The sequence below is a fragment of the Drosophila bipectinata genome, chromosome 2L (genome assembly GCF_030179905.1).
Source record: "Drosophila bipectinata strain 14024-0381.07 chromosome 2L, DbipHiC1v2, whole genome shotgun sequence".
NCBI lineage: Eukaryota > Metazoa > Arthropoda > Insecta > Diptera > Drosophilidae > Drosophila > Drosophila bipectinata.
In genome coordinates this window covers 9,680,309-9,706,478 of record NC_091736.1, presented here as the reverse complement: position 1 = coordinate 9,706,478, position 26,170 = coordinate 9,680,309, and the positions used below count along the sequence as shown (strand labels likewise).

At 41.1% G+C, this 26,170-nt stretch overlaps 7 protein-coding genes across 11 annotated transcripts in view; 3 read left to right on the top strand and 4 right to left on the bottom strand.

The window, feature by feature from the left end:
* Positions 1-1,112, bottom strand: part of LOC108126775 (neuroguidin) — a 29,771-nt gene extending 28,659 nt beyond the window's left edge. Inside the window, exon 1 of the mRNA XM_017243457.3 lies at positions 564-1,112. Within this exon, the coding sequence (XP_017098946.2) occupies positions 564-572 (9 nt within the window). The 5' untranslated portion in view covers positions 573-1,112. The remainder of the gene's footprint in view (positions 1-563) is intronic.
* Positions 1,113-1,398: 286 nt separating this feature from the next.
* On the top strand, positions 1,399-4,274 carry sip1 (septin interacting protein 1). The gene is made up of 3 exons (XM_017243451.3): positions 1,399-1,603; positions 1,664-3,948; positions 4,009-4,274. The coding sequence occupies exons 1-3, from the start codon at positions 1,495-1,497 to the stop codon at positions 4,138-4,140; spliced, it is 2,526 nt and encodes an 841-aa protein (XP_017098940.2). The 5' UTR covers positions 1,399-1,494; the 3' UTR covers positions 4,141-4,274.
* A 2,420-nt stretch (positions 4,275-6,694) lies between these two features.
* Positions 6,695-9,871, top strand: LOC108127040 (beta-1,4-glucuronyltransferase 1). Its single transcript, XM_070277518.1, has 4 exons — positions 6,695-6,798; positions 7,692-8,099; positions 8,159-8,933; positions 9,000-9,871. The coding sequence occupies exons 2-4, from the start codon at positions 7,693-7,695 to the stop codon at positions 9,198-9,200; spliced, it is 1,383 nt and encodes a 460-aa protein (XP_070133619.1). The 5' UTR covers positions 6,695-6,798; position 7,692; the 3' UTR covers positions 9,201-9,871.
* Positions 9,226-11,100, bottom strand: LOC108127041 (beta-1,4-glucuronyltransferase 1-like). Its single transcript, XM_017243860.3, has 5 exons — positions 10,735-11,100; positions 10,241-10,684; positions 9,919-10,186; positions 9,405-9,580; positions 9,226-9,352 (listed from the first exon to the last, which is right to left on the bottom strand). Exons 1-5 carry the CDS (start codon positions 11,004-11,006, stop codon positions 9,274-9,276), a joined length of 1,239 nt encoding a protein of 412 aa, XP_017099349.3. The 5' UTR covers positions 11,007-11,100; the 3' UTR covers positions 9,226-9,273.
* Positions 11,101-11,107: 7 nt separating this feature from the next.
* LOC108126612 (uncharacterized) lies at positions 11,108-12,150 on the bottom strand. The gene is made up of 5 exons (XM_017243267.2): positions 12,076-12,150; positions 11,886-12,018; positions 11,749-11,834; positions 11,542-11,695; positions 11,108-11,493 (listed from the first exon to the last, which is right to left on the bottom strand). The coding sequence occupies exons 1-5, from the start codon at positions 12,148-12,150 to the stop codon at positions 11,108-11,110; spliced, it is 834 nt and encodes a 277-aa protein (XP_017098756.2).
* A 311-nt stretch (positions 12,151-12,461) lies between these two features.
* Positions 12,462-13,595, top strand: LOC108126769 (uncharacterized). Its single transcript, XM_017243450.2, has 5 exons — positions 12,462-12,536; positions 12,590-12,728; positions 12,780-12,865; positions 12,919-13,072; positions 13,126-13,595. Exons 1-5 carry the CDS (start codon positions 12,462-12,464, stop codon positions 13,593-13,595), a joined length of 924 nt encoding a protein of 307 aa, XP_017098939.2.
* An 858-nt stretch (positions 13,596-14,453) lies between these two features.
* On the bottom strand, positions 14,454-21,445 carry LOC108126679 (cyclin-dependent kinase-like 1). 5 transcript variants are annotated; one of them, XM_070277290.1, is made up of 6 exons: positions 16,713-16,891; positions 16,599-16,636; positions 15,941-16,213; positions 15,667-15,853; positions 14,734-15,606; positions 14,454-14,669 (listed from the first exon to the last, which is right to left on the bottom strand). In XM_070277290.1, exons 3-6 carry the CDS (start codon positions 16,048-16,050, stop codon positions 14,532-14,534), a joined length of 1,308 nt encoding a protein of 435 aa, XP_070133391.1. In that variant the 5' UTR covers positions 16,051-16,213; positions 16,599-16,636; positions 16,713-16,891; the 3' UTR covers positions 14,454-14,531. The 5 variants fall into 5 exon arrangements, with proteins under 5 accessions (XP_070133391.1, XP_070133392.1, XP_070133390.1 ...); XM_070277291.1 differs by lacking the exon at positions 15,941-16,213; XM_070277289.1 differs by lacking the exon at positions 16,713-16,891 and having other exon boundaries at positions 16,599-16,687.
* Positions 21,446-26,170: the final 4,725 nt, after the last annotated feature.

Here is a 26,170-nt window from a genome sequence, read left to right as displayed (position 1 = left end):
TTTTGGTGGTGGATTCCCACATGGGACAGCGGCAGGGTGGAAGCTGCATTGTGTTCTGGCCGAGGCGGGTTGGGGTGGTGAGGCGCGAATCCGTTCGTACGGGGTGGTCCCTGGGAAGTGCAGTAAGGGATGGTGGGGTGTTGTCGCACGGTTGCGTCAAAATGTCAGTCACTATCCCACAGGGTGAAATGCAACTTTTGGAAGGATCCTCAGAACAAATCCCGAGTGTTTTCAAATATGATAATCTAGGAGTTGCAAACAAAGGGGTCTGTTGATGGGATAAGCGAGTCAAAATCTGGAGAACTTGCTACTCTTACTTATAAATAGACTCTATTTGTGATAGGTTTTGAGTTTTAAGATCTGCAACCCTTGAAAAGAACAAAGACCCCCCAGTTTTCCACAAAAAGGACAACTAATTGAGTTAATCTAAGCCCTAAATGACTTTGTTATGGTTTTGTTGAGGGTTTTCATTCAAAAACTAGTAGAGGTTTAAAGCCCATTTTAATCCAAATACTTGTATAGGGCCTCCTGCTTTCTCATGCCACTGTATCTTTGTATCTCACCTGCACCATTTCTTCAGCTGGGTGTGGAGAGTCCTAATCCAAAGGTGATCCAATCACCGGCTGCCCACCGGCTACAATAAAATAAAGTCCCACGCGGGCCCCGAGCGCCGAGAGAGCCAACCGAGTGGAGAGAGCTCCGCAAGCAAAACAAACGCAAAGCAGCTACAACAACAACGCAACAAAGTAACTTCTCGAGAGAACGAACGCACGTGGTAATTTGGATTTGTTTAATTGCGAATTAATTTGTGTTTTTTTTTTATAAGTTTAATTAAATCATTTCGTCCTAAATCATTCACACGCGGCGCAGCATCGGAGGGGAGAGTGCAGTGAGGAGAGTGGTGTTTAAAGAGGAAAACGTGCAGCTTTTGAGTTTTAATTGGTTGTACTGATTATTATCGTTAGGCGCGTTTGCTTCAAGTTGCAGTTGTTTTTATCACCGATGTTATTGCATTTTTATTTTTTGGTGCGTTGGCTGTTGACGCCTCGCGTCGCTGAGTGATTTTGATGCGTTTCAGGGTTCTTGGTCAGCTGCGATTCAAAATGCAGGCCCTAAATCTGGAAAACGCGTCAGGAAATCAAGTTTCCCGGAAACGGTCCCACCATGCATTCGATAACTTTTCAATCGATAACAGGGAGACTTCAAATCACAAAAAGCAGTGTTGGTAGGTGTGCTAAAGTAGTTGTTTTGGCTGAAAGTGTCCAACTGAATAACTTCCCAACAATATTTAATCTCTTAGAATATGTATATTTTGTTCTAATCACGCTTCTCTAGCAACCATTCCAATTTCTTCGCTAATTCTATCGCTTTTTCAACTTATTCTAAGTTCGTACGAGTTGGCAGCCCTGCACACAAGTCCATCTCTAATACCAATAGGTTTTGTTTACTAGATTTTCTTAGTTATTAGCGGCAATTTATTATAACTCGTAAACCATGTCGGATAACGAGTATGAACGCTTTGAAGTCACGGACTATGACTTGGACAATGAGTTTAATATTAACAGGCCGCGTGGTCGCAACACCAAGGAGCAGATGATCTACGGTAACATCAGCCTCTTACTTCTTGATTCCTTGAATTTACATTTTTTATATCGGATTCTAGGTATTTGGGCAGATGAGAGCGATGAGGAGAGCGGTGGAGAGGGCAGGAAGCGGAGGGGGCGGTCCACCCGCCAACCCAAGGACTACACCATGCCCGTGAACTTTGTGGCCGGCGGCATACAGCAGGCGGGTAAGAAAAACAAAAAGGGGATTAAGGGAGAGGATCAGAAGGACGCAATTAAGGAGGGGGAGGATGCAGAGGAGCAAGAAAACAGCGATGATTCGGGCGGAAACTCTAGACCCGCTTTCGGACGTCGGGGCGATTCCGACAGTTCAGACAGCTCCGAGGACGAGGAGCGGCCTTCTCTTGGCAAAGCACCAGAGAAATCCACCTTTCAACATCGCGACCGAAACGTGGGCGCCTGGGAGCAGCACACGCGCGGCATTGGCGCCAAGCTGCTCCTTCAGATGGGCTATGAGCCCGGCAAGGGTCTGGGAAAGGACCTGCAGGGCATTTCCCAGCCCGTTCAGGCTCACGTGCGGAAAGGTAGGGGTGCCATCGGGGCCTATGGACCAGAAACAGCAGCCAGCATAGGAGGAAAAAGCGCCAGAGCCATCAAGGTGGATGAGGATGTGCGAGAGGCCAAGGAGTTCAAGGAACAAATGAACAAGTGGCGCAAGGGAGGCGCTGCCACCGATACACAGGAGCGCCAAGGCAAACGTTACTATTACAAGTCCGTGGAAGAGGTGATCGCCAAAGGCAACAAGTCCAGCCACTTGCTTTCGGAAAAGCTCAGCAAGAAACTGGGCAACGTTCCGGTGATAGACATGACGGGGCCAGAGAAGCGAGTTCTCAGTGGCTACCATGCGCTGGGCCAGGCCAAAATCACTCCGGAGGAGACACTCTTCGACGCCGAGCCATCAGACAAGGGAGCCGGCCCTGCCCCAGCTTCTGTGTTCTCGATGCCCGAGCTGACTCACAACTTGCAGCTGTTGGTGAGCCAATCCGAGCAGGAAATCATTGCCATTGACAAGCAAGAAAGGGACTGCTCCAATCAGCAAGTAGCCTTGGAGGCCGAGCACCGCAGACTGGAGGAAATCGTGCAGCTGGAGCATAACCATATACGCACCCTCGAAGAGGTTCTGGACCGCGTGGAACGGCTAAGCGAGGACCCGGAAATCGGTTTGCCGCAAGCGGAGCGACTGTTTCGGGAACTGCTCGAGCAGTATGCAGCTGAGTTCCAGGAGTTCGGCCTGGCGGATCTGGCAGCCGGAGTAATCGCCCCACTCTTGAAGATAGAACTATCCGAGTGGCGGCCACTGGAGCACCCCACAGAGCCCATACACATGGTGAAGAAGTGGCGAGCAATGCTGCAGACGGGCGACCCCGCGCAACAGGAGCAGCGAAATGTGTTCGATCCTTACTCTTCGCTGATCTGGGCAGGGGTTATGCCCTCGTTTCGGGCCTGCGCCGAGGCTTGGCAACCGAAGGAGCACTCGTCCATGGCAGCTCTTCTCGATGCCTGGGCTCCTTTGCTGCCCACTTGGGTTCTCGACTCTGTGCTAGAGACGCTCGTGCTGCCCAGATTGGTCGCCGGGGTTCAGAGCTGGGATCCCCTTACAGATACTGTTCCGATTGACAGCTGGGTACTGCCTTGGTCCTCCATTCTGGGCAATAAGCTGGAGGAAGCAGTATATCCGCAGATCCGTAGCAAGCTCGGCGAGGCTTTGCGCGCCTGGTCGCCGCAGGATCGTTCGGCGAGAGCCATGCTGACGCCGTGGCAACAAGCTTTTCCCCCCGAGGAGATGCAGGACTTCCTTCAGCGTCACATTGTTCCCAAACTGCAGGTAGTCCTTAGCGAATTCGTCATCAGCCCACTACACCAGGATCTGGAGCTGTGGAATCAAGTGTGGGAGTGGCACGAGCTCATCGATCCCATGTACATGGCCCTGCTACTGGACAAGCATTTCTTCCCGCGCTGGATGCAGATGTTGGTGATGTGGCTGAACCAGTCGCCCGACTATGCGGATATATCTCGCTGGTACATCAACTGGAAGAACATGTTCAGTGAGGCTGTTCTCCGAGAGCCGAGTGTAAAGGAGCACCTGCGGCGAGCTCTAGACATGATGCACCGCGCAAGCGATGCCCTACTGCAGCCCACGTCTGCTCCTCCGCCTCCAGTGCCCCCAGGACCCGTTCCTGTGGGAATGATACCGCCCGTGATGATGATGGATCTGATGCACCAACCCGCCCAACTAGAGTTCAAGGAGCTAGTATCGCAGCGCTGTGCCGAGCTAGGCATTATCTTTGCTCCACTGCCCGGGAGAAGAGAAATGGGAAAACAGGTGAGCTGACATGAGATTCCTTGGTCTAGATCTCTTTCTTAACCAAGTTCTTTGTTGCAGATCTACCGGGTCGGCAAGCTCTTTTGCTACATCGACAGAAACGTTTGTATGCTGAGCGACGGAAGCTTCACCAACTGGCAACCCGTGGGTCTCAATCAACTGTTAGAACGCTCCCAAACCGGAATCCTTTAAATGACAACCGGAAATTAGTCTAAGATAGATAACAATTAAACCATTACAATGTGATTGACTAATTAGGTTTTAAAAATATCTACATAGTTTTTACAAAAATGGAATCTATTAAATTATGGAATATTTCACCATTATTTGGTAGCTTTTTCTATAAAATTATTCACTTTTTTCATTCAAATTGTTTTAGTTCCTAATTCTTTCTAGTTGATAACAATTACTGCCTTTTATTTTACTTCCAGTTCGGTGTAGCAGAAAATATAACCATAAAACCCAAATAGTTTTTGGAGTAAAGATAACGACCAAGCTACTGTACAAACCAGCCGCAAAATTTGCGGAAGGGAAAACACATGTTTAACATACATTTAGTTCAGGCCGGCCAGCTCACGACGAACTGCATCTGTAGTGGTGTTCACTGAAAGAAAAGTAGGGCGAATAATATATCTGAATTTCTTTTATATCTTATGCCAACCTCCTTCTCTAAAAGTATTTTGCGGGAGACTTGATGATTTTATAATTATTGTGCTTATTGCAACTAAAAGAATCTAACAATAGTAAGGTAAAATAGTAAAATATTTTTTGTCAATAATTTATTTTCAGTGTACACGAAAATCAGTGGATTGGGAACGCTCTTTGCGATCTCACACCAGTCGTTTCTGAGTGTTCGGCAATGGTTAGTCCCGGGATCCAAAAATTAAATCGGGAAATAATATGTTCTTAAAAAACATCAATTTTGCGCTGCGGTCAAAAAAAAAAAACATATATTTATCGGAAGTTATAGTTTTTGTACTTAAAGTTCTTATAGTTTTAATCCTCAAATCTGTTCTTCTGAATACAATTTTGAATTGTATGCTAGACCAGATAAAGGATATTATTTAGGTTTTAAGGTTTGTCTTCCATGGGAAAGAAAGTTAAAATAGGCATAACGACTGGTGCAAGAGCAATTATAGACCAATTAATTATAGTGGAAACCAACTTAATATGAATTCTTATATTTATCGTAAATTTTTTTAACACCGAGTGTTAATCTTAGAGGGCCTTATCGTTCCTAAGAATATCCGGCATCCGTGGAAAACCCGCAGTTCAGTATTTTAGGAATTGAAACGTGACGCATTAGTTGCTCAACTTCGAAACAATCGAAACAACTTTAATGTAAGCTTCACGCCAATCAAAAGATATTTTAAGTTATTAAAATTGACTTAATACCCGAAGAAATAAAGTCCCTAATTGAAATATGTTTCTCGGTAGTTCGTGCAAGAACCCTAGTCCTAGTTTGAATCTCTTATAAAATAATTTAGTGGACGCAATGCAGCTGTGATATCAGTGATTGAGTCAAATCGTATCGGAAAGAAACGTTCGAGTGATAACAAATAAATATTCCCAAGTTGATAAGTTGATGGATAAGCGGGACAAACCCATTTAATTCGATCGCGTCTTACTTCGAGAAAATGCATGAGGGCACTATATGGCTCAATCAGCGGAATACCTTTTCCCCTGTAAAAGTGTTAGTTAAACATAAATCTCATAAAAAGAGAAAATGCATATGAAAATGCACTATATGGCTCACTCAGCGGAATACCTTAAACCTGTGATGGGATTTCCTTTAAATCTGCATCAGAACCCAACATCAAATTATTTTTCAGATTTTTTGACAAATTTTCTGGACGATCCCCTTCAAAATTGGGAAAAACGCATGAGGGCACTTTTTGGCCCACTCCGATGGCTATATCTTTGCCAATAATCATCCGATTCATAAGCGGAATACCTTAAACGATTTGTGATGGAATTTTCTTTAAATCTGCATCGAAACCCAACATCAAATTATTTTTCAGATTTTTTGACAAATTTTCTGGACGATCCCCTTCAAAAATGGGAAAAATGCATGAGGGCACTTTTTGGCCCACTCCGATGGCTATATCTTTGCCAATAATCATCCGGTTCATAAGCGGAATACCTTAAACGATTTGTGATGGGATTTCCTTTAAATCTGCATCAGAACCCAAGATCAAATTATTTTTCAGATTTTTTGTCAAATTTTCTGGACGATCCCCTTCAAAAATGGGGAAAGACCAATTATAGTGAAAACCAAATTTAGAATTTCTTCTGCTTATCGTAACTTTTTTGGAAACTGAGTGTAATCCTTAGAAGGCCTTATCGTTCTTTAGAATATCCGGCATCCGTGGAGCACCCGCAGTAGATTATTTTAGGAATGGAACAGCATTAGTTGCTGTATCGCCGATTGGGCAGAAGGTTGCAAACTGAAAGATTCAACCAAAAATGAAAACAACTTTAATATAGGGCTTACGCCAATAGAAGGTGATCCTTAGAAATAAAGTCCCTAATCGAAAAATGTTTCTCGGTAGTCCGTGCAAGAACCCTAGCCCTAGCCCAAGGTTTGAATCTCTTAGAAAATTATTTGGTGGACGCAATGCAGCTGTGATATCAGTGATTGAGCCAAATCTAATCGGAAAGAAACGTTCGAGTGATAACAAATAAATATTCCCAAGTTGATAAGTTGATGGATAAGCGGGACAAACCCATTTACTTCGATCGCGTCTGGTTTACACACTGGTCAGATAGTTAGTCGTTTCATTGACGGGGTGATGATTGTACGAGCTTGGCGTTGTCAGCAGTGCCTCAACTTTTTTATTTAAAAAACGAGTAAGAATGGATATAGTCTAGTTTCTCTACGATATGACACCCGGTACGCTTCTTTCCCCCTATAAAAGTGTTAGTTAAACATAAATCTCATAAAAAGCTTTTCAAAAACAATATCTGGTGGATTGCGTGTTTCACATATTGGACTAGATTGCATCAAAATATTTCAAAAATCTTTTCTGAATTGGCGCCTTAGGTTCATTTTTGTGTAAGTGATGTGGTAGTTAACATGTGAGGTTCATAGAGATAATGAACTTTTATAGAGATTCATAGTAAGAAGTGAATATGAATTTGTACATTTTTTTAGCCTATTTTTAGCTTCACGATCTAGTTAATGGTTAAAAAAAATATTTAATTAAATATCTTATGAGTATATAAATAAAAAACGTTTATATTTAAAATGTTCTTTAGTAGTAGTACAAAGTAGATTAGATTTGGTTTCAAGTGGTATAGCAGAAATAGAAAGTATATAAGTACAATAATGATTAATGATTAAATTGCTTTGTTTATAATACTTTTTTTTTTTTACATTAATTTTATTTTAAAATTAAATGAAACAAAAACTTAAATCCTTAAGAGGTGTAATCTTATGAACTCTTTATTTTTGTTATTGGAACTCAAAAAATACCCAAGTCTCAACTTGGTTGGATGGGTATTAAAAACTGTAGTGCATATAGGCAAATAGCAAATCTAAATTAGGCTCACACATTATGTATATATGAGTTTTACCCCCATCAGTCAGAAATGTGATTTCTCATACCAACCGTAGATTGTATTATCTTTTACCAAAGGGGTAACGTTAATGTATTATTTTTATTCGAGGCATTTTGTCCCCAGTTATTGGATGACTTTCACATTGAACAGTATAATATAATAGCTATTCGTATTATGTTTAGCATGGCGGCGGTTTGCTGTAACTCCAAAGGATTCCTCCGCCTGTTTCCAATTGTGTTGCTCTTTAATACCGCATTATTGCTGGTGTGGAGGAACGTTCAGCAGGCCCAACAGCTCAGTCAGCCGAATATCCTATGGGAATCGCAGGAACGGGCTGCCGTTGAAGAGGATTGTTCCAAATATGTAGGCCCCTCGAAGGAGATTTCTCCCAGAACTAAAGAACTACAAGAGTTTCTAAAGTGCCGGGATCGACCGCTTCGCTTTGAAAGAATCCAACATGGACGATACTGGTTGCTTCAGAATCTGGTTATCGGAAGAAAAAGTCGCGACATTGGTTGTGCCGAGTCTATAACTTATACCACCATTGGAGATTATTCCTTTTTTGATAATCTAAAGCCACTGGTTGAAAGGTAATGAAGACTTGTCCTGCATATAATTATAAACTTTACTAACCTATATTTTCTCACAGGTGGCTTGCACCAGTTAGCTTTGCCATTCATGCACCTGGCTATGATTTAAAGGCCACCCTGGATGCAATACAGTATGTTCGAAACTGTTTGGATGACGATGGGATCATCAAAGACTGGGTGTCCTTTCATGTATACTTTCCTAATAATCACATGCCGAAAAAGGTTCCCTTCAACATGGACCAAGTCCTGCGCCATCCTTACACCTGCACTTTGGCCAATGGAACCCAGGTTCCTCCACCCTACACCCTCATTCCACGAAGTGAAAGCTACAAGAACACGGCCAACCTCACCTATCCGATCAACGTGGGGCGGAACATAGCCAGGCAGGCGGTCAACACTCACTTCATCTTGGCTTCCGACATTGAGTTGTACCCCAGTTTGGGCTTCGTTGATCTCTTCCTCGACATGGTGGCCCAGAATCACAGTGTCTTGGCTCTGGATCCGCTGCAACCGCGAAGGGTCTACCCGCTGCCGGTTTTCGAGATTGCCTCTGGAGCGGAGGTGCCCAGCAACAAGTCCGAGTTGTTGGCACTGTATGAGAAGAAGCTGGCCCAGGGCTTTCATGAAAAGTTATGTGGCGCATGCCATAAGGTGCCTCGTCAGAAAGAGTGGCTGAAGGAGCCTTACACTGAGGAGGAGCAACTGAAACTTTTCAGTTATACTTTGCGGGAGAAACAGTTCCGATACTGGGAGCCCTTCTATGTGAGCGACAACACGGAGCCACTGTTTGACGAGCGGGTCACGTGGGAAGGACAATCCAACAAACGCATACAGGTGAGTGTACTTCAAATCTGGCCTAGTCCTTAAATTCAACACCAAAATAATTGATGTCTTCTTCAGAACTATGCCATGTGCCTGATGGGTTATGAATACCACGTACTGCACCCAGCATTTTTGGTTCACAGTCCTGGCATCAAGAAAGTCACAGAAGGTTCGGCTACTCGGAAGAAATTCGCAGAGGAAATGACAAAGTTCATTAATGTTAAAATCAGACCGGAATATCATGTGTTGTATGGTAGCAAATCTGCATGCCAAACTTGACTACCAACTTTGACTACAAAGTTCAATGAAACAGCAGTTGGGTTCCTTTATAATACTTTAATGTAATGTGTTATTAGCCATCTTTTAATCTTCGTTGCCATGAGGATCGTAAACGGGTGTTCCAAAGTTGCGCAAATTCATCTGGCACCAGACTTTAAAGAACATATTAGATTAGAAGTTAAGATTTGGTTCTAGTTTACTCACCTTATTACTTTAGTATAGAACCTATGCCAGATATACCTCCTGCGAATGGATTTAAGAGCTCTCTTTTTACGGCGTCTTGAATTCAAGATCGTCCACTTCCTCCAGAGAATGTGTTCAATGAGAAAGACCCCATCCAAAACAATAAAGTTGTACTTCAAGTCAACAAGAAACTGGCACTATAGAAAAGGTTCTTTCGAATTTCTTATACTACTTATAAGTTATTAGTTTAGTAGTAATACTTATAAAACATAAGTTTTGTTATAAATGTTATGAATTATAAGACGTAATTATTGTTATAAGCTATAATATTTTGAAAAAGACAAGGGTGTTTGAAATTAAAAAATGTAATGAAAAATAGAATTACAGAGTTTCAAAATTTAAATCAGGATCTCTGTTAAAGTTTTTAATATTTAAATTTAAGCTTAGTTTTCAACTATATATGGAATAAATAGTTTCTCTTAAACTTATCTCAAGGTAAGGTTGAAATATGTTAACTCATCATTGTAAAGTCGACCTTTAAGTTTGTGTCCTCTTCAAGGATGGAACCATTTTCATCCTGTTCGTCGTAAAGTGGTTCTAATTCGTTGATGCTCACGTAAACCACACAAAAGTCCGTCTCTTTGGAAATCTCGTAGATGAAGACTTCATCATAAGGATTTGGAGCATCCAGCCACCTCTTCTGCCTCCTTGACAACCGTGTCACCTGAAGTTTTCGAAGCTGGAGCTTGTCCTTTGGCACAAAGTCCCATAAATGAATCGGAAACACCGGTAGGCAGAAGACCCTATAACAGGAAAATCAAGTATCTGGGCGTTTTTTTTGACTATATTTATAATACGATGTATACGGCTCGGGTATATCAGCAAACCGCCAGGTATCGTGATTCCTGATAAATTTCAAAAACTTTTTGGGAAAATCCGGAGTAGGTAACATGTGAATATCGATGGAAAGCACGTAGTATGTGAATATATTAATACGAGCCACGTTTCGGAGTAGATTCCTGGGATAATTCAGCTTCCTTCGCCGCCAATAACTTTGGGTCCAACTGGTATTTTGAAAGGCAGGATCCAACTTACAGTGTTTATAATTAGCGAGTTCATGCATTTTCATGGATTTCATGATTTCCGGAACGTGCTGATCATGAAAAATTAGGTGAATGGTCAGATACCTCTTCATGTAAAATCTCATTGTCAGACAGGTGTATATATAGCGCAGCGAGTCAATAGTCTTTTCAAAGTCTGTGCCGCAGACGAAGATCGAAATACTAATGGGACCTCCCCACCTAAAGGAAGATGGAATTAAAAATTTTAAGAAATGTCAAAAATTACTTACGTTGTTAACAATTCAGGCAAATAGACAAGATCTTCATAAGAGGCATGGGTGGCTAAAGTGATACTTTCATTGCCAATGAAGACGTCATCAGCGATAATATAATTGTTCCACACCCAATAATCTCCATTTTGACGGATATGGCCTCTAGGTTTTACTTTTGCAATGTTAATGTGGCTCGAATCGTTTTTAATATTATAGCCCAGCCATTGGAATGCAAGGTAGACCAGTAAAATGCATAACACCAAAACGATTTTTGCACAAATTATAGACATTTTATGAACAAGTTAGAAAGAAATTGATGGAGCAGTAGAGAACTCACTACTCATATATCTTTATTGTCAAATTCACAACATGAGGTATTTGTCATGACTTTCTAGGATGTAACCTTTTTCGGATTCCAATAATCCCCATTAACGGCATTACGTAACAAAACTTTAGATACGAGTTCTTCTCTTTGAAAATAATCAGCCGATATTTCCTGAACTAATGATTTCTTACGAACTTGTGGTCCGTTTCTCTCAGACTGCCACCATTTTTTTGGCTGCTGATCCCAAAGTTTTTGCCCAGGCTTGGGCATTACGTAGATTATAATTGGGTTCGGGGCATTGGGAGAGCCTTCAAGCAGATCAAGTTGAGGGATCCCATCCAATATGGGATTGAGGGGATCATTTCCGTACAGCCTTTGATACCGCTCAGTCCTCACTAAATGCATGATTTGTATAAAGGCCACTAAAACCAAGGTGTCATAGGCTACAAGCACTAAAAGGAAAATTACTTTTAAGTATACAATTTTATACAAATACTTACTGGCATAGAAGGTTAAAATTATGGTGAGAAGAATCAAGGTTGCCAGAGGCACAATGCGTCTGACCATTCGGAGTGTAAAAATGGCAACGACAACTATCTGAACCGTGTATATAAATTCAAATATTGCCAGAGGTATGACATGGTACCTTTTAAGCTAGATTTGAAAAGGATTAACTGCTTAGTTAATTAATTTTAAGATTAACCCACCTTATAGGCTCCAAAGGCAGCAATTATACAAGACACTATATGACAGAAACTATACAATTGAAAGAACATCATCAGCTCCCTGGGATCTGAACTCCAATTATAGAGTAAGGATTAAGAAACATTATGATGCTACTTACATTGCTCCACCCAGTTAATATAAGAGTGAGCTATGGCATTGGTCTTGTAATAATTTTCAAAGACGTTAATCACCGCGAAGAGGAATTTATTTCCATCACTGAAGATCAGCCACATAATGGTGAAGCTTTTTAGCTAAGAATTTAAAAATAATTTAAAAATAATTAGGTGAATCCTTTTCCATATACTAACAGCAGCTGCCGCACAAATGACCAGGACACCCAAACGAACCGAGGCGCAGAAGAAGTAGCTCTCCATGAGCACCATGATATCGTAGTCCTGACTGGGTATACATTTTCGTTTTTCCGACGCATTTTGTTCAACTTCATTCCGGCTTGGCAGTCGAATGATAAATGGTCGCCATTCAAAGTTGCATTTGAGGCGTTTGGCCTTTTGGCTCCATTAGCGCATTTAGATTGGAATCTCTTACATGGTTTTTTCATTTTCTGTTGGATAATTACTTGGCTTTTGTTATTCATAACCAATATCCGTTTCCACAGTTGCTATAGCGCTTTAGTGGACCCAGGTAGTTGCGCCTTGATTTATGTTCTGACATTTGGGAAAATATCAATTCCAATATGTTATTTATGGAATCCTATATGTGCTATTGCTCAGTCCGACTGGGTGTCATCATTGTCGCCGTTTTGACCATTGTAAGTTCCGGTAATTAATATTTTAAACCTGATTCCATTCGTTTCTTCTTTAGTTTCGGGCTATGGCCTTAAGTATCTGCCTGTTCATGATGGGGGTAAAATTGTTTGAGCCTCTGATTGATTTATTCGAACAAGATGCCGAGTATAAAGACCGAAAGTACGTTAGAATATTTATCAACTGGATGGAGAATTGTAAGTGAATCACCCTTTTCAAACTCTACTTTATAATATTTGAGTTTTCAGCTCCCGACAGTTCTTCTCTAGTTTTCCAAATAGGATGTTATTTGCACATTGCAGCAGCCATTTTAAGTTTTTGGGGTTCTATTAAGGTATTTCATTGATATAAAATTATTTTCATTAAATATTTCACTTATTTTAATAGTTAAAGAAGTGGTTTTTACTTCCCCTCGCCTTGTTTGAGATTATTTACTTTATAAACTTTACGATCCTACATATCGTAATGATGATCATGCTTAAGAAACAGATCAACTTGGGTTTTCTTATAATTCTCACTCTGGTTGGATGCTTTTATATTTGTAAGTAAGGAGTCCTCTTTCTATATTATTTTAATACAAGAATAATTTCTTAGTATTTGTGGGCTATAATACCATCACGATCGTGGCCATGTTCCAAATAATTAGCCTGGTTCAAAGCCAAAGGTATCGAGAGCTGTACGGCGAGGATCCTTTTCATCCGCTAGTCCTGAAAACCACCAATAGCAAGGACTCCCATCAGCCACTCCGGGTTCTCAATATGCACGACATGAGCATGCACGAGACCGACATCGATGAACAAAAGCGGCTGAGCAAGCTGGGTCTCTGGCCCCGCCGGCCGGCGCCAGTGGTGTCCGTCATTCCCGTCAGAGCGCGCTACCCCCAGCCCCAAATCAAGTGGTGGCAGCAACAGGCCCTGGACACGGACACGGACAAGGTGCAGGACCCGTCCGTCTACGGCAACTGGCAGCCAAGGGAGCTTCTCAACGGAGTAGGTGGTGAAGTGCAGCGAAAGAATGCCCTGAATCGACGGTACGCCGAGACGCAGATGCAAAGATGGTATTAGTTTCTGGAGAGGACATTATATTTACTCCCATTCTCATTTTTATCCCATTATAAAAATTTCAAGCAAATAAAACATCTTTTATTCGAAAAACCAAAGTCAGTGGCATTTCCAATTCAATCTCAACTGTGAACTGGCTGAGTAAAGTGCCTATGCAACGTGACTACAAAATGCCTTATAAGTTATTAAATAAAACTTTGATTTCTGCTTTCCGCACTTTTGAGAAGTTAACAATTTAGAGACACCGCCTCCATAATATCCTTCGCTCCCGCCGGGACTCGAGGTTTCCCTTTTCATTTTTGGTGAACACTTTGCATAAACGGCACTTCAGATTATGCAACTGTCTGGGAGACACTTTGCATATCCTCTGGTCGGACAAGAAGTGGGATGCTTCAATGGCTTCAATAGTTCGACGTACAAATGCTTTTTCTTACTTTACATTGCCAACAAAGTGCACAGCGACCGAAAAATAGAAGATATAAATGGAACCGAGCAGGGGAATGATGCAGATAACTTGGCAGACCATTGTGTTGGTCAAATAACAAAAAATAAAAGCGTCCAACAAATGGTGGCGGTTGCAATGGACCGTCTCGGATAAAGGCAAAAATCTAGGTTTGGCATTCGACGATACACTCTGCCTTCCATATTGTTTGCCTTTTGAAGTCCCGACCCCTTGGATATAACTTGTCCTCCAGAGATTTTCAGAGCAGTGTGTTGGCAGTTGCATGTTTTCCGAGCTGCCACTTGGGGCACGCCCAACTTCAATTATAATTTAATTAAAACTTTTGTACCATAAAAAAAAAATAAAAAATGTTAAACTAATACCCCTCCTAAAAAATCCATCACATGTATACGTTTGAAGTACTCTTATCCTTTTATTATTAGCAGTAAACAATATAAATTCTGTAAAATAAGGACACTTTTGGTTGCAACTTTTACTCAAATTGTGGGCAGATGGTGTTCACTACGATGGAGGAGGGTTCCATTCTTGTTCAGGGACTGCAGTTTCATAAAATCCTGATGCGGATGGTGATGATGTGTTGTGCTTGGTAATAGCGGCAACGAGGTGTTTGAAGTCTATAAGAAAGAAAGGATATTGTCTCACACATCCTAGATAGTTACTTTCAAGGAAATGACTTACCTTTGATTTGTCACGAGATGCGGCAACTGCGGCCGCTTGGGCGGGACCCGTTTGCAACTGCTGGGCCGCCGTAGCAAGCATGAACTGCTGAGAGGCGAGCTGCTGCTGCCGCAAAGAGGCTGCCTCCAGGCTGTTGGCATGCTCCAACTCCCGCTGCTTGGCGATGTAGTCCTCGAAGTAGGAATGCTTTATCAGCTTGTCGCAGGACCATCGCTTAGCCGGATCCTTGTCGAGACACTTCTTCAGAAAGTCGATGGTCAGCGGGTTCTGCAGCGACTTGGGCGGCATCTTGTCCTCCAGCGGCTCTAGGTTGGGCGGCACCGGCAGGGTGATGCCCTTGAAGTATTCGTTCTGTCCGAAAATCTGAATGTGTCGAGGCAGCAGGTCCCCCAGGGTCTTTCGGATAAGGTACAGTTGGTCAACATCGCTCCGGCCGGGCCAGAGGGCCTCACCCCTCACCAACTCAGCGAACAGGCAACCGATGGCCCACACGTCCACGGGGGTGCCGTACTGGGTGTCGCCCACGAGTAGCTCCGGAGCTCTGTACCATCTGGTGGCCACGTAGTCTGTGTAGTTCTCCCCCGGACTCAGCATGCGGGCGAACCCGAAGTCGCACAGCTTCACCTGACCCTGGGCCGTCAGCAGGATGTTCTCCGGCTTGATGTCCCGATGCAGGCATCCCTGCTTGTGGCAGTAGGCCACCCCCAGCAACGTCTGGTAGCAGATTTGTTTGGTCAGGTGTTCCGGGCAGCCCTGCGGATGGCGTTCCAGCTCATGGAGTACGGTCAGCTCACAGAACTCGAACACCAGGTGCAGACGACGCTTTCGCCGGAACACTTCCAGTAGGGACACCAGGTTTGGATGCTTCAGATTCTGCAGGAAAATTATTATAAAAATTTAATTGTTCGAAGGCATTTTCATGCATCAACTAACCTTCAGTAGCCTTATCTCTCTCAGTGCAATTTTCCGGATGGCCGGATCATCCTCGGACTCCACAAACCTCTTGACCGCCACCAAAGCACCCGTCTCCCGATCCCGGCACTTGTAGACAACGCCGTAGGAGCCCTCGCCCAGCCGACTGAGTTTCTCGTAGCGGTCCATTTTACTACTACCTTGTGGTCTGAAAGAAAATGGACAAAGAAGTTATTCCGAGATTTCCAGCTGGGGTGCGGCTGGCAATATTTTAGAGTCGAAAGTGGGTTTTTACCTTAAGCTCAAACATTGACCACGTTTGATGTTTGCACGTCGCATTGCTTTGCATTGAGCACATAAAATGTTTACAAATTTTTCGGTTTGGTAGCCCAGACACGAACACATATGGGATCAGATCACAAAAGGCGGATTGGCTTTCGTGTGAGTAGTATATGGAATGGAATGGTTTCGTTCTGGCATTCGAATCGTGAATGCTTCGGTGATTTTGATGTGTTTATGTACAATTTTGGTTAAGCTTATCTATGGGTTTATGGGGTTGTCCAGAACGCTGTTGGTTGTATGGGTTTAGTATGATTTGCGATTCGATGAAATGATAAAGAAAACATTAAAGAAGAGCTCCTTTTCGCTTAAGAAATAATTGGAAAAAAGGATACAAATGGAAACTTAATATAAGCCACAATAATACATCAATAAATGAAAAATTTCCACGGAAATTATTGACCTCCATTGGATTGGAATTACATGTACATGAAATACATGATTTTGTCAGTTCAAGGTAAGGTGACTGAACTTCATTGGAGGCTTTCCGTGGAATATCTAACATGTGAGTGAGTCATAAACATAACATGCAATTAAATATTCATGTGAGAGAGCAAACCAACACAGAAACGAACAACAAAGGACACGTAAAGTTCGGAAAGCAGGTGACTTACCTAGGCACCCATCTGGCTAAAATTTGACGTATTTGCAACTAGGTTTTTCGTATGAAAATTCAGATGAATTGATTTAGAGTTTCTATTGATTCGTAATAATTCTAGAATACACACCATGCGCCAGGTTTACTCTACTACTTCCTGTTGACGACGATCAATAAAATATCGGAATCGGAATTGGCAGGCCGTTGGGACAGACGTTTATTTTGAGTGACAACCAACCACTGAATCGAAGGAAGTTCTATTCGGTATTAGCTCAGGTCTCTGGACTCCACCACCCCGGCCCCAACCCGCTAGCCAATGTCATAGCAATGCGACCAAAGTTAACACAGCAAAAACCACAACAAAACATGCGCAGTTGCCCCAAAGTTATTTAAGAAGTTTCGCCCTGCTTTGGTCGCCCTATTTGTTGTTTTTTGTTAGCGACCACCGGAAGGTATTTGAGGAATACTTCTCTGCCTTTCTTTGGTTTCAACTTGGGGTTATCTGGAGTTTTCCAGAGAGGCGAGGCAAAAGTACCTTGAAAACTGGGTTTTAAGTCAAACTGCTTGAGAAGTGCAATGAGCCAACTTAGTGCGGTGGGTAGAGCGTGCAGGGTGTCCTTTAATAGCTCAATCAAGTCGCTTATTAAGTCGGTAAACTATTTGAAATCCTTTAGATACTTTAGTCTTACCTTCGCAGAGAAAAAAACTTGGATATGTCAAACATTTTCATTGCAGTTATGAATTTCTTTGAATACACTAGGGAGTTTCCTTTGAACTCCAACTCATTAATGGTCTCTTTTCAGAACCCTAATGGTTTTATTATATTTATTCACTTTTATTAGAGCAAGAAGGGAGCCGGCACAAGAACACGATGTACAGACGCTAAGAGCCGCCAAACGACTGAAGGTTTTCGTCCAAAAACACGTCTGGCAGGAGCTCGAGCGGAGTTGCTTTTGCCTCAAATGCACTGAGGGACACAGTATGTATTTAGTATACGCCGTGTTGGACGTTGGTGACTTTGATTCCCCAGCTTTTCTATTCTCTTTGGTACTCGGCGAAAGATCGCGTGTTGCATTAAGTATGCATTAAAATGCAATGGGATAGCACGAAAGTGGCGTCTAATATGAATTACGGTGTTATATCACGCATATGGACAGTCAGTCGGTAGCAGAGGTCAAGAAAGTGTATTTCAAATTATTTAATCTCACTTTTTTCCAAGACTCCGATTGTCTTCAACGGTTGACCTTTTCGCACCGTGGAAGGACAAAGCCACTGAAATGCGGTTGAGGTGGATTTTTGCAATCAATTTGCATAATTACCACCCCATGCCTATTAATAGATTTGACAGCTTTTGTTCCCGCGTCGGCACTACAAAATTCTCTTTTATTCCCGCCTCTTGCGGCTTTTAATTATATTTTCTGTTTGTATTGTTCGGGTTGTTTGCTCGCCAAATTAATTCATGGTTCTTAGCGCGAACTTTTGCATTTCACTCTGGGGGTCAACGCTCCATTCGCCGACCATAAAAGTGCGGAACAATTCAACTACTTGTAAGCCGATTGCTATTGGAAAATTAGCGTGAAAACAAAAGACCATAAAAGTTTGTTGATGTAAAAGTGTGTGCAGAAAACATGAACTAAAAGAGGCTACAGCGCTATGGGTTTTTCCATATTAAATGGTAGCAAAGGTATCGAATTTTTATATTTGTAAAGTGGAGAGAATATAATTTCAGGAGGAATGAGGAGGAATTATGTATTGGATTGGGATTGGGACTATATAGGATTATCCTTATCATCAGTAGAAACTCAAAATCTTCTATATTTAAAAACACTAAGGATATGAAATTACTAATCTTTAAGCTATATAGAAAACTGCTTGGCGATTCACGAGGCAATGGTCATCAAGAATATATTATATATAATTTATCAAATGACCAAAATTCTTTTTGACAAAAATTAAACTACCCTTTGCAAAAAAAGAGCACGAAAAAGTTCTTGAATTCACGAGTATTTCATAAATAAATCCGCTAGACTATAAAAAGCCAAACTATAAATGCAACGTGTCCTCGCAAGGAGTGGCAGCCGTTCTGGAACATACCATCCCATACACCTTTCCAGGTGTAAGGGGTTGCAGGCTGTAATGTTGTGTTGATGTGGCCTTGTGGGAAAAACAACCGTAAAGTTCAATAAATAACAAGCTATTAATGCCAAATGTTCGCACACGCACCGGGAAGGCTGTACAGAAAAGCGATACATTTTGCAGAAACCAGTGTGGCGGATTTGTCGAGGGGGGTGAGGCGGTGGGTGAAAAAGTCCTGCGTGTGCAAAGGCCAAGGACAGTGCAACACCACCTCGCCGATTTAAATGTCATTGGGAAAAAGTTTATCCTCAGTTCGGCTTGCAACATTTTTCACTTTCACTCCGCAAAAAGTTGGCAAAGTTGGCTAATTAGGCCCACGGAGGCTATACCCACCTGGACTCTCTGGCCTCGACTAATTCGGCCTCATTGCACACCTGGATCTTTTGGATGAGACGGTAGAGAAAGGAGTTCTGTAGGGCTTGCGGTAAATAGTACGAGTAGTTCTGAAACATTTCCCGTCCCGGCGCTTCCGACGAACGACTGCAGTCCCAGGTCGACTAAGGATGACTAAGGCTTACTTGGTCTCTGTCCTGTCTGCTTATTTTATCGATATATGTTTAAAAATGCATCGAAAATCGTGAATATTTTATGCAAAGATTGCCATTTTGCACCGCCGACAGGCGAGAAGCAGGCCTCATTCTGACGTGTTACGTGCCGGCGAAATAGCATTTTTTTCCAAAAGGATTTCTTTTTTTTTGGGTCAGAAAATAGACGGCGGGGAGGCACAGAAATACATGCAAATGAACCAAAAAAAAAAGAAAACATTATGCGCGAAGTGAGAGTTTCGCCAACAGATCCTAGCTACCGTCTGACAAAATCGGAGCTCACGAAATCAGAATCAGGGCCCCCAAACAGAGGGACGGAAATTGTTGCACGGGGCTGAGGGGTTTCAATCATTTAGAAAAAAAACGTAATAGTGGTGAGATTTGCTGTGAGAATGGGAACGGCTGTCAAATGCCGGCTGGCTAAGGTTATTTTGCGAAAAATCCAGAAAAAGGTAGTTCTGCGAAACAGTATTGGCCATAATTTAATGGAACTTATTTTCTAGGAAACCCCTTCTGCAAGTTGGCATTCGAACAACTGAGTTAAAAGCTTCTTTGCTTGCTTTTAGGATTTTCATAAATCGAAACACAAAATTAAAGTGTCGGGGACTTCATTTTGGTACTCTTGTTTCTGTTAATCTTCCAATCCTACTCTTGAACATATACAGTGCTAACACATAGCAAAATTGGCCAAGAGCAGACGGTCCAAAAATGATTTCAATCAAACACAAATATTGCAGCAAAAATGTGTTTTCTATCTATATGTTTATTTTGCTTTGGGAGCGCTAAAGCAAAAGCGCAAATGGCGTTGACAGGTCTCCTCTCCGTCTCTTTGGAGCAGAGGCATTAAAAACCGCTAAATCATAAGCTGCCACTTCCGCTTCCTATAAGTATGCAATATTTGTTGGGAGTCGCTTTTTCCGAATTGCCAGTCTGTGATGGAGAGTAGTGGTGGTGTGTAGTGGTAGTGATGGGTGGAGAATATGGGGTGGCTGGGAACAGAAATCAAACAAAAAAGTAAAACAAGCCAACGGACGCATTCAATGCAATTTGATGTCTGTCTACTTGATTTCCTTTTTGTTTTTGTTCGATTGGACCCCGTCTATCCTAGATTTTTTTTGTTTTTTGCACATATTCCCTTTAATTGAATTTGAATTTGATTGAAGTTCTTTTTTGTCTTTTGCCAGTTCACTTTTCTGGCTGGAAAAGTTTCTGGTCTGTTTGGATATTCCTTAATTTGCTAAAGTTTATTAAACTATCGATTATGAGTTTGGGGTTTGAGTGGAATGACACTCATTTAAAATGCACTAAATTATGCTCCAAGCGTTGGTGAACAATTGAATAAAAGGATTAATCTGTATTATAGAGAAAAAACAAAGTTTAACAATAATTATTCATAATTGATTAAATTAATCCGCTTATTCGCCACTTTTTTTGGAATTGTAAGCTTAAAATATTATATTTTATCCACTCCAAGGAGTAACAGGTGTAAAAATGTTTACATTTTACCGGCAAATCGTAAAAGAATATCGTTGTTGATATTAAAAATAACCCAAACGTACAAGGCTGCCGCCAAGGCTTCGCGTTAACTTGAAATACACTTTAAGGATACCGCATAACCCTCGAAAACAGTCTATCCGAAGGCCAATCAGCAAGTCAAGTTCAGACCAAACAATGCAAACATTTTTGAGGATAGCAATGCAATGGCTTAGCTTATATTTGGATTAATATTATTTATATATTCCGACTTTAAACTTACCTTCTGGGCAGAAGTGGAAGGTGATTACCAAACAGCCAGAGACGTTTTTCGCCAAACCATTTGTCCATAGACAAGCGCTCATTAATTGTTCGGAAATAAGGCTTAAATGTGCTTTAGGCCCTACGCATTTCACTGGATTAATCCGCTTTTTCACACGCGTAATGCGAGACGATTTTTCCGCGTCCGCTGGCTGCGAATAATTCTGAAACTTTGTTTATATGCGCCCGGAGTTCTACGGGCTGAAGGCGTAGTTGAAATTTTTACATGCGCGAGCCGACGGAAGACAATGGACGGGAGGGGGCCGCTTACGCCAGCGAGCAGTGGGGCCTGTTGGGGTGTTGGCGACGGTTGACATTGGCAACGAAGGATCTACCGGCTTGGAAAGGGAACTGACCGGGCACGGGGTTGTTTTTCTTGTAGTTTAGTTATTAATAGTGTTGTTATAGTAGTTGCTGGTGTTTGCGTTGCACGTTGTCAATCCGTTGTCATTAAAAACAAACAAATTCTCAGCCAAATCCATGTGGTGCCGATTTTGGGCAAAATATGGGTGGGAAATGGCGTGAATCGATCATTTATAAAGCAATTAGATACGAAGCTGGCATCTAAAACGGGAATGAGATGCTTATTGATAGCCTAATGGACACAAAAACTGTGTAATTTGTGCTATTAAGGTCGAACATTAATTATTTACATTGAGGTTTTAAAGGCAGAGCTCTTTAATGAAATTTTGACATTTTTGGGTTATTTAATGTACATATATCGATTGAAATATGTGCACATTAATTATTAAATGAAAAATCCGAATATAAAATTTGAAGCATATTTTCGTGTTGGTTCACAAAGAAAGAACAAGTTGTTTCCCCAAAACAAAGCCAGTCCTTTTGCAATCGAAGCTTGGGAAAAGCTACCACCTCGAAAAAAGCCGCTAAATCAAACGCGAAAGCTTTTGCTTAGCTTATTTAGGACTGGCAATGCCTTTGTTAAAGTAACGGCAAAATTGAATTATGAAATTTCGTGGGCAGGCCACCAGCCCGGCTCGAGAGGGGAAATAACAACCACTCACACAAACGCATTAACCATGGCAACACGGGCCACACGCACACACAACAAAGTACCCACACACCGACAACAAATACCGGTGCACTATAGGCCGGATGACCACTTTTTCTGGCCAAAATTAATAACTTCTAAACGAAACAAAATATTTGGGTTCTGTTTTTTGATTTGGGTTCTTAGTAAGCTAAGGAACATATTTTGAGAAAAAAGGCGTGGCACCGCCACCTCTGGGCGGAACTAGATTTTATGTCTTCCAAAGTTATATAAAAGTGGATAACAAAAAAATATAACTTAAAAACAAACAATAATATTAAGGTCTGGTTTTTTTATTTTGGTTTTTCATAAGCTTAGGTATTAAAAAAAAGGCGTGTCACCGACACTTTCTGGCAGGAACTATGGACATGTTTTCTACAATTGCTACGCCCAAACCGTTTAAAGTAATTATTATTAACAAGAAAGGAAAGCTAACTTCGGGCGGAGCCGAAGTTTATATACCCTTGCAGTTAAAACCGGATATATATCCCAAACATCGGATATAGTTGGCCGATCCTTATGGCAATAGGAATATGTAATCCAATCTTTTACAATACAAAATCTAAAAAAAGTCCCAAACTTCTATCTTCAAAAATACGAAAGTTGATATTTCTACCAAGTACCATTTCCGATCGTTCAGTTATATGGCAGCTATAGGATATAGTCGGCCGATCCTAATGAAATTTGGTAGGTCGGATCAACTGACCAAATATATAATCTGTACCAAGTTCCAGCTTTCTATCTTCAAAAACACGAGTTGGGTTAAAGTTGGGTCATTTCCGATCGTTCAGTTGTATGGCAGCTATAGGATATAGTCGGCCGATCCTTACGAAATTTGGCATGTCGTATTATTTTGCCAAAAATAGCTCTCACCTAAAATTTGAACTCTCTAACTTTAAAAACACCAAAGTTATACCATTTCCGATCAATCAGTTATATGGCAGCTATAGGATATAGTCGGCCGATCCGGGCCGTTCCGACTTATATACTGCGTGCAAAGGAAAGAAGGGTGTGTGCAAAGTTTCAAGACGATAGCTTTAAAACTGAGAGACTAGTTTGCGTAGAAACAGACAGACAGACGGACAGACGGACAGACGGACATGCTCATATCAACTCAGGAGGTGATCCTGATCAAGAATATATATACTTTATAGGGTCGGAGATGTCTCCTTCACTGCGTTGCACACTTTTGACCAAAATTATAATACCCTCTGCAAGGGTATAAAAAGGCCTGAAAGGTAAAATATAATCTAAACTGTTTCACATGCTCACCTAATCAACATCTTCTTCAATATTTTACTGATACTGATCATCAGCGCTCCTTAAGGGACTGTGGAGCCATTCTAATACTTCTTTTGGAAGAAGCTATCTGTTTTGTTGTTTGATACGGTTGGCTAGGTTAACCGATGATATTGTAGGGTCTGATATATATAATGATCTGTGGAATACGTCCTTTAAACTTTAGCTTCGACTGCTTTTTCTCGGCTTCAAATACAGAACCAGCTATAGAAACTTTGTATCTAGCCAATATTGCATTCTCTTTCGCACATTTGGTCGCAGCAGATCTCCAAACATCGAAAAACTCCATGTTGGCAAGCCTGAGGCTACAACGTTAAAAAGTGAATTACGCAGAAAGTGCGCAAAAGGGCACTTTAATATTACATTCATATGAACAAGAATTGAATTACCTTCAACCCAGTATAAATATTAAGGTCAAACTAGCTCAAAGACCGTTTATATCTCTAACTAAACATTAGTTTTTGTTATTGATTAACACACACAAAAGCTCTGTTAAAAACACTCAATTACAGGGACAATCCCAAACAAACCAACATTTGAGAATCGAAAACATATAGTACAAATCACACCCTTTCGATGCCATAACAACTTTTTTATAAATTACTAAGCTTAGTGCCTTTTTTATTAGCTTTAAATGGACTCTTTTTTCCGATAACGAGCAAACGTGATCACGACACTCCGAACAGCTGTTTTTGAAAACCGATAACTTAACGGAGCGTGGCTCTGTCAAAATTTCTGTTACGTAATATTGAAGTCTGAGATTATACTAATATAATGACATCATAAAATCTTAATTATAAGAACTTTCGAAAAATGGGTTTTTGGCCAGAAAAAGTGGTCATCCGGCCTATAGTGCGGTGGCCGTATGCAAAAATTTCAACACCCACAGTAACACCAATGCATTTACACACGTGTACAGTGTACACTTTTTTGTTCCTCCTCTGTGTGTGCGCTTTGCATTTAAAGCCTTTACTCTTCTTTTATGCTTACGGTTCTTTCATTTTTTGTGTGGTGATTTTTTGTTTTTTGTTTTTATAAGATTTCACTTTTCCAACCCGAAACAACACAGAACACAGAAAAAATGCCCGGAATGCGATAACCTTTAAAAGCTGCTCGTATGCTAAAACTAAATAACGGCATTAAATCCAAATGGCGACCAGGACGAGGTAGACCAACTGCAACTCCATGTGAGTGCGATAGTAATGCTACATAGTAGCTCTCTGTGCAACGGAAGACATTCCCCTTCAAGTCTTTTTGTCTCTCCATGGGTTTAATACCTTGGATGAGAGAGGTGTGTTGCATTCATATTTTGTTGGTTTGCCATTTGAAATTTTCCAGTTAAAATAGGATTTTTTTTTAGGAAAACTTATAATATCTTCCTTAAATAAAAGGCTCAAAATATGAAAAATTACGCTGAGAGTTCTATCTATCACTCACTATAACAACAAAATATTCTTAGTTTTTAGATAAGATAGCACATATTAACTATTTTATTTTTACGGGTTTGAAGGTTATTTGAAAATTTTTCATACGACACGTTTCCAAATTTGTTGAAGGTAGCTTGAGATTAAAGAACGTAGCAAAATAAAAGTGTATAAGATAAGCTTTGATTGTTTCAAAAAATCGTATTTAAAAATATAAAAAACAGAAGTCGTATAAAAAGTAACGCATACGACATGTATGCAACGTTAAAAACAAATAGTTGTGAGATTCTTATTCGAAGAATTCTAAGAATATTATTCTAAGAGTTACTCAACAAAAGATATCTTATAGTCGAGCAACGGAAATAAAGACTTTACTCTCTGGTAGTCGTTGCCTAGGCCAACTAAAAAGTGGCAACTGGCAACTTGAATCCAAATACATATGTGGCTACGCTCCCTCTTTCTCTCTCACGCTTCTCTCGTTCACGTTCTACAAATGAGGGGAATTGTTTTCGGTGTGCAACAAATTTTTTATGATTATCCTTTCTCTTTTTGTGGAAATCCTTTGCGAGCGCTGCCGGCAGCTTTAACTTGTTGTTATGCGACATTTGGGGAGGAGCCCAGAAGGAAAAAGGCGAAACTAGAAGGAACCGAAAAGCTTGGGTAGAATGGGATTAACACCTGCTTTGTGGGTACCTTCAAGCCTCGAATTTATTGTATTTGTTTACAAGCTTTTTGCGTGCGCAAATTCAGTGCATTGGACCAAGTTATGCGCAAGTTGGCCCTCATTTCCCGTGCTTATGCTTGTAAAATTTGCCGGTGGCGACTTAAACGAGAATTATAGTTCACCCAGATAATGTGAAATGGAAAGTGCAGAGTAGAACAGCCGGATTTAGTTTGCATTACGACTTGGAGTGGCAGTCTAATATTCGGAAGCCCTTTTTGCAAATTTCGGGAACTGTGTGACAATGTTACTTCTTATGTATTTTTGTATTATTTTTTGAAGAAACGGGTTTAAGTTGAATTAATATGGTTTATTTAGAATTCAGAATTCGTTTTGTAAACAGAACCAAAATTTTTATGTTGGGACAACACTGCGTATGCGCAATGCGATTGAAAGTCATTAGGCTTAATGTTTGGAAGACATCATTTGAAACTATTTTAAGGCAAAAGCATTATAGAAAAATGTTTTTACCATATATTCTTGATATTTATCTATATTTTAAACATTTATTTTAACTCTCAAACAAAACTACTTCACCATACCAGGGATTTTATTAGCCATGGTTTCAAGACTTACTAATGTCACCTCTAAGAGTAGATACTGTGTTGTTAACACAAA

Bases quoted from the DNA above. Each gene is read 5' to 3' on its own strand.
- sip1 (XM_017243451.3), top strand. From the start codon at position 1,495: ATGTCGGATAACGAGTATGAACGCTTTGAAGTCACGGACTATGACTTG. The intron at 1,604-1,663 runs GTAACATCAGCC...ATCGGATTCTAG, and splicing joins CAAGGAGCAGATGATCTACG to GTATTTGGGCAGATGAGAGC. The intron at 3,949-4,008 runs GTGAGCTGACAT...TCTTTGTTGCAG, and splicing joins GAAGAGAAATGGGAAAACAG to ATCTACCGGGTCGGCAAGCT.
- LOC108127040 (XM_070277518.1), top strand. From the start codon at position 7,693: ATGGCGGCGGTTTGCTGTAACTCCAAAGGATTCCTCCGCCTGTTTCCA. The intron at 8,100-8,158 runs GTAATGAAGACT...ATTTTCTCACAG, and splicing joins CTAAAGCCACTGGTTGAAAG to GTGGCTTGCACCAGTTAGCT. The intron at 8,934-8,999 runs GTGAGTGTACTT...TGTCTTCTTCAG, and splicing joins AATCCAACAAACGCATACAG to AACTATGCCATGTGCCTGAT.
- LOC108127041 (XM_017243860.3), bottom strand. From the start codon at position 11,006: ATGTCTATAATTTGTGCAAAAATCGTTTTGGTGTTATGCATTTTACTG. The intron at 10,187-10,240 runs GTATTATAAATA...TTCCTGTTATAG, and splicing joins ATACCCGAGCCGTATACATC to GGTCTTCTGCCTACCGGTGT. The intron at 9,353-9,404 runs GTGAGTAAACTA...TGTTCTTTAAAG, and splicing joins TTCTATACTAAAGTAATAAG to TCTGGTGCCAGATGAATTTG.
- LOC108126612 (XM_017243267.2), bottom strand. From the start codon at position 12,150: ATGGTGCTCATGGAGAGCTACTTCTTCTGCGCCTCGGTTCGTTTGGGT. The intron at 12,019-12,075 runs GTTAGTATATGG...TTAAATTCTTAG, and splicing joins TCATTTGTGCGGCAGCTGCT to CTAAAAAGCTTCACCATTAT. The intron at 11,835-11,885 runs GTAAGTAGCATC...ATTGGAGTTCAG, and splicing joins TATTAACTGGGTGGAGCAAT to ATCCCAGGGAGCTGATGATG.
- LOC108126769 (XM_017243450.2), top strand. From the start codon at position 12,462: ATGTTATTTATGGAATCCTATATGTGCTATTGCTCAGTCCGACTGGGT. The intron at 12,537-12,589 runs GTAAGTTCCGGT...TTTCTTCTTTAG, and splicing joins TTGTCGCCGTTTTGACCATT to TTTCGGGCTATGGCCTTAAG. The intron at 12,866-12,918 runs GTATTTCATTGA...TTATTTTAATAG, and splicing joins GTTTTTGGGGTTCTATTAAG to TTAAAGAAGTGGTTTTTACT.
- LOC108126679 (XM_017243340.3), bottom strand. From the start codon at position 19,170: ATGTTTCAGAACTACTCGTACTATTTACCGCAAGCCCTACAGAACTCC. The intron at 15,607-15,666 runs GTTAGTTGATGC...ATTTTCCTGCAG, and splicing joins GAGAGATAAGGCTACTGAAG to AATCTGAAGCATCCAAACCT. The intron at 14,670-14,733 runs GTAAGTCATTTC...TCTTTCTTATAG, and splicing joins CATCTCGTGACAAATCAAAG to ACTTCAAACACCTCGTTGCC.